The following is a 6311-nucleotide window of genomic DNA, read 5'->3' as shown; positions in this document are numbered from 1 at the left end:
AAAACCTGCATATCCACCAACTAGATTTATACAGCATTAACATGGACTCATATTTTCTCCAGTACCTGTAAGTAATAAAAAGTTATATAGAAAGTAGAAAGCCCCTGTATATTCCTTCCCAGTAGTTCCATAAATTTGGTATGAATCTTTTACACAGTATTTACTTATTTGGTGGGAGGAACTTAGAGGAAAAAAATAAAGCCAACCAATCTAATAGAAAAATGGCGGCAAGCAAAAATGAAGGCCCAAAAGGTTGTTAAAAAAAAGCAAAGAAGAGGTTCCTATAAACAAAAACACAAAATGCTGTACTTTCTATCCTAAGTTTAGCTTTTGCTATTTCCTTCTCATAAGTGTTTATCTCCAAGAAAGACTCTGAAAGAGAAAAATAACTATCATTATGCCTTATGTAAAAACTCAATCCCTATCGCTCTTAATTTCTATTTCAAGTGCAAGCAAACCAAACATTCACTTTAAACTAAAATTATGCATTTAAGTCAGATCTGTTGGTTAAAAAAGTTAAGCACCATCATAATGTGACTTTTTTTTTTTTTTTTTTTTTGGAGATGGAGTCTCACTCTGTCGCCCAGACTGGAGTGCAGTGGCCGCTCCCGGCCACCACAGCCTTGACCAGCTGGGCTCCGGCGATCCTTCCGCCTCAGCCTTCCAAGTAGCCGGAATTACGGGTGCACGCTACCACGCCCGGCTGATTTTTGGATTTATTGTGGAGATGAGGTCTCGTTGCCCATGCGGGTCTCGAACCCGCGGGCTCAGGCAATCCACTCACCTCAGCCTCCCAAAGCGCTGGGATTACAGGCTGAGCCACCGAGCCCGGCAACGTGACATATTTTAAGTATAGCTGTTTATACTCCCCTTCACAAATATAAAATATAGCTGTTTGCACTCCCCTTCACATAGGAGATAATTGATAATAACTGGCGTGTTGAAGTATCTATCACTTTTGAGCAACAGATTACAGAGGCTTTTATGTTCTCATCACTACAGCACTCTTCTTTAAGCAATTTTACAATTAAATTAATATATTTCTCCAGAGATAATGAAATAAAATTTTAACACATTCTATCTCTAGGAAGAATTTAAAGGAGAGAGTAAATATTGAAGCGTATTTTCACCATAATGAAAGAAGTATGCTTAAATGTTTAAGCAACCATGTAAATTACTTTTTTTCTAAGATAACCCTCTAGAGTTTCTTGCCCTATGGAACTGATTTACTCTAAAAGATACTGTGGCATACAGGTAGCAGGGAGGGGCAGTAGACAGAAGCCAGTTTTGAGTCATAAGTCCAGTCTGTGTGTGTGATTCTGGACAGTCATGCAATCTCTGTGAGCCTCAGCTTCCTCATCTGTCAAATGGGGCTTACTTTCTTATCAAAGGTATTGTGAAGGTTAAGTATGTGACTAGATATAAAAGTGCTTTGTAAATAACTACCCAAATACAAGGTATTTTACTACATTCAAATATAAATAAAGTATATATTTATTCTCACAGTAGGGGAAAAGCCAGTTCAACTACTATGCTTCAAATCAAGTTTTTTTTTTTAAAGGTACTAAACCCTGTCTTCAATCTATTGAAAAATAATAGAAAATAAGTTTCATCTTAAGTTATATGTGTAGGCTCTCTCAATATTCTTATTAAAAAAAGCCTATTACACAGATAAAAAGCACATGGAAGTTAACCAACTTGGTTAAAAATATAATGACTTGATACTGGGACTAAATTCCAGAAGTCCATGTCATTCACTGCATGTTCCTTAACCTATGAAATAAAAATAACCATTAAATTTAAGATTTTAAGTCGGGGTCTCACTGTCTGTTACCCAGGCTGGACTGCAGTGGCACAATCACAGCTCACCACAGCCTCGACCTTCTGGTCTTAGGTGAAGATTTTAAACTCAAGCACACAAAACAGCATTGTTAAAACAATGTATTAGAAAAGACTAAAAGTTGTAATTGCAACCGTAAGTCTGCCTTTATTAAAAATGAACAAAAATTTGAAAAGAAAATAAATCATGAGACTGTTGATCTTGCATTAATGACATTTACTTAGAATTCAGTTGAACCTTTTTTAGTAACAAAGAAGCAGTACAATACCACATGAAAAATATGTTTCAATACAGTTGGTTCCTACTTGAGAGTTACCAATGCCCATAAAAATTTCACAATATAGCCTCCTGAACTATTTCTGAACAATCTAATATAAACTGCATGTTTGCCACCAAAAGCACACATCGTAAGTAAATTAAAGTTCCTTTGCTTTTGGCTGGAATTATAACAACTCAAAGCGGTAAGGAGGAAAATTTTATCAGAAGTTCTAACGGCCATTGGTCATAAAGTAATTTCTGAGAGCCATCTTAGGACAAAGGACCCAAGAAAGGAAGGGAGGAACCATCGGTTTAAAACTCACCAACATACTCTTTAAATACTAGAATCACCACAGTCAAAAGGGAGCAGTACGTTTTGTTTTGAAAGGAAATACCACTGTCAGTGGAGACCACTTTCTGATCTTGACCCTTTAGGTACTTCTTACAAAAAAGTGCTAAATATTTGTACAGCACTGTGCACAAGTGAGATTTCAGCTAATTTTAAACCTAGACACAAATAATTTGAGTCTAAGCTTTACCTCACAACAATTTTATAAGTCCCTCTATGTATCAATAACATGAACATTCTCAAAAATTGAACAACAATAAGGACAGGTTGTTGCTATCAAAACACCTCTAGGCTCAGTTCCATTAGCGGTGCCAAAGGAAAATGATCATCAGATCAAACCTATGAAGACAGCAAAAAAATCACATCCAGACCTTAAATCACTAGAGCACAAAATGAAGTATAGCCTTACGACAGGTTTTACTCCATTAGATCTATCCTGACAACATGACTGGAGATATCCTTCTGTTGATTACAGAAGTGGCAAAAACATCAAATTTAACTTACTTAACTTGTTAACAGTTTTTTCATTTCAATAAATTTATTTTGATTGGTTGGATTGTTTAAGAGGAAGAGAAGGATCTGTTCGTGTTTCTCAACCTATGGGTGAAAAAGAAATAGTATAATTTAATTTCTAAAAATGTTAAGAGTGTAATTTCACTTGAGGATAATTTTACCTACTTGTTTCTGTAACTCTGTGCAGCAGCAATTCATCCTACATGTCTTTCCTAAAAGCATAGACCAAAAAAAAAAAAAAAGCCATTAGATAACATACAATGTGGATAAGAAAAACCTGGAGTCTAAACAAACACAGATCTGCCCTCATGCATGGGATCCAACTACAAAGAACATTATGGATCCATCTAGGCTTTGATGTTATCTACTGCTGTGACCTGGATTTGACCAAAATAATACCAAAAGCTGCAAGGTTCAGGTCCTTTGTCTACAATATATGGAATCTCTCTATTTGATTGAGGGCAGGTCTGCCTTTTTTTTTTTTTTTTTGAGTCAGGGTCTGTCTGTCATCCAGGCTGGACTACGGCAGCACAATCATAGCTCACTACAGCCTCAACCTCCTGGGCTCAGGCAATCCTTCGGCCTCAGCCTCCCAAGTAGTGGGACTATAGGTATGCGCTACCATGCCTGGCTAATTTTTTAATTTTTTGTAGATGAGGTCTTGCTATGTTGCCTAGGCTGATCTCGAACTCCTGGGCTCAAGCAATCTGCCTTGGCCTCTTAAAGTGCTGAGAATACAGGTGTAAGCCACTGAGCCTGGCGCAGGTCTGCCAAATATACATCTTATGGAGAATGATTCATCTCAAAAATACTGAGTTCTCATTCTGATCAGGATCAAAAGTAAACTGGCTGTAAGGTGCATGCAGAATGTCTGACATTTCCAATATTCTCAGAGCCAATTCTCACAAAAAGTTGCTAAGCCTGACCCGAGGAATATCTGGACTCAGAGGACCGCTTCCATCAAGGTGGCTCCTCTAAGGTTGCAACAGGACTTGGAGCCCTCCCTGCTACTGGATTTGGGAAAAAGAAGAGTGTGTGGCCAGAGAGAGTGAGGAAAGGTCAAGTCAATCAAATTGATGATGTGTTACTCATTACACTTACATCTGTTATTAATAACACTTAATACCTTTATTTAAAGCACTTTGGTTTTTAGGTGTGATGTTTTTTGCCAGACCAAATGTCACCAGCTTATCAATAATACTAACACTGCCATTCTCAGACCATTTCTCAACCGATACTGTATGGACATTCTTAGTAATTCCTTTCACAGAAAGCATTACATTCTGATTCAACATGAGATTTTTTAGTGGCAGTATTAATTGAGAGGAGCTTCCACTCAATTCTGTTAGTCCTGGAAAAAATGGAACATTATAGTCAGTCTTCAAGTCCTTTTAAAAAAGGTAATATTCAGATAAATTATCTAAGAATAATAAACAAAAACTTATTGGTTTGCTAGATTTAGGCATGCTTTGATGTACTATTGCTGTTGCATTAAAAGAATTGAATTCATTCAGTAAATATTTATTGATCACCTATAAGGTGTCAAGCACTAATCTTGGTCTAGAAGGCACAAAACAGACCAAATGTCTGCCCTCATGTATTCCAATGGGAGAAGCAAAAAAGAAAAAAAACAAGACAATCTTCCAACTCTCTCTCTGAGTCAAGACCAAAGTGGACCATGAGGCAATGGCGGGCACAAAGAGTATGGTATTACCTGCTAGGGCCTCCGCGTTAAAATGTCAGGAGTAACAGCGAAAAGCTACTTTAAGTATTTTTGGTTAACTTTATTCAAATTCTAACCGAAGAGTTCAATATAGACAGACTTAGTAGGCACAGTAAAGTGACCAAAGGTGGTGCCATTTAAATGCCTTTAGTCCCTAAATAGAGCTGTGACAAAGCAGAAAGACACCAAATGAGAGGTCAAACAACCAGACTCATATTCTGGCCTTGCCACTTACTAGCTCGGCAATCTGGGGCAAAATATAATTCCTGAACCTTGGTACCCTGAAACTAAACTGTAAAACAAAGACAGACTAACTAAATATAGCTTTTGCAAAAATTAAATAAAGGACATGAAATTTCTTTGAAAACTCTACTTGATCCTTAAAAATCTGGGCAGTTACTTGAAATACACATTTGATTTAAACTTAGATCTATGAAACATAAATAGGAAGGAAAAAATCCCCCAGATACCCAATCTGGAAAGTGACTTAATTGTCTACCTTCAAGAGAACATTTAATAATTTGGAAAGGAAGCTCCAAGTGGCTGGAGGTGATGGGCTGCACTCTGGAAAAAGGCAGGGTTTCAATATTTCCATAGTCTCCATAGAGCACTTTCACATCAGTTTCTGACATCCCCAGAACAACTGCACGATACCAAAAATCATCATCTGAAAATATAATGAAATCTCAGGTAAGATGTCATTGTCAATGACTTGTCCTGCCTTAAAAGATGGCTATTCAAAGTTACATTTGCATCACCTAAAGTTCATGCCCAAATTTCTGGTTAGAATCCAGATTAAATATAAGCATTTACCTCTACTTCTAAATCCTACTAAAAAGATAACAGGTTTTTTAAGGGTCTAAGTCACAAGGATAGAGAGGAAGAGGGATGAAAATATAATATTGAAAGCTAGAAAGCAGATGCATGAATGAAAATGATTTAGCTGAGCCAAGTAGCTCAACAAAGCTGGCAGTGGGGGAAGCTAAGAAACTTCCCAGTTTGCATCTCAAATCCCCAACTCCCAAGGCTCAATAATTGGTACCACTCATTCAAAAGTAGAAGTAAAGATGGAGACAGAAATGAGAATTGGACAAAGGAAGGAGAGTTGCTTCCCAAGACATCTGAATAGACTTTGGTTCATAAACACATTTACATATAATACCTATTTCTAAAGTTGCTAAAGAGAACGATGAGCTTTATGTATTTTAATAAAGCTTAGAATGCCTTCTTTCTAGGTAAATACTTTTACCCAGAGGCAGATTAGAGGTTTCATCTACAGAGAGACTATGGACTGCGGAACATGAGACAGAGCAGAGGAGGGAGAACTTAACACTGTCAGGCAAGCTATGCACTTAAGGCAGGAGACAACCAATCCAAGTGAGAGCACTGCAAGATACTCACACTGGAAGCCCCCAGTAACATGGCAGAGCCAGACCACATACAGTGAAGGTCACCAGTGGATAAACACTGCCCACACACTGCACTTCCAAATAACTTCTTAGTGCCCCATCTTAAACATGTGGATAACAAAGCATCACCAGATATATGAAGAAAGCCTTCAACAAGACAGAAAAGACAAAAACAAGCAAAATCGGACCTCAGAGAAACAGACAAGGAAGGAAGAAGAC

At 37.5% G+C, this 6311-nt stretch overlaps 1 protein-coding gene across 1 annotated transcript in view; it reads right to left on the bottom strand.

Annotated features, from left to right (window-relative positions):
• Positions 1-2951: 2951 nt before the first annotated feature.
• Positions 2952-6311, bottom strand: part of TDRD1 (tudor domain containing 1) — a 39679-nt gene continuing 36319 nt past the window's right edge. The window contains exons 19-22 of the mRNA XM_021709766.1: positions 5183-5350; positions 4087-4311; positions 3126-3172; positions 2952-3044 (exon numbers count right to left, since the gene is read on the bottom strand). Coding sequence (XP_021565441.1) covers positions 2952-3044; positions 3126-3172; positions 4087-4311; positions 5183-5350 — 533 coding nt within the window. The remainder of the gene's footprint in view (positions 3045-3125; positions 3173-4086; positions 4312-5182; positions 5351-6311) is intronic.

Source organism: Carlito syrichta, unplaced genomic scaffold (assembly GCF_000164805.1).
Source record: "Carlito syrichta isolate Samal-C Ts95f unplaced genomic scaffold, Tarsius_syrichta-2.0.1 Scaffold281088, whole genome shotgun sequence".
Taxonomy (NCBI): Eukaryota; Metazoa; Chordata; class Mammalia; order Primates; family Tarsiidae; genus Carlito; species Carlito syrichta.
This window is presented reverse-complemented; position numbering and strand designations above follow the sequence as displayed.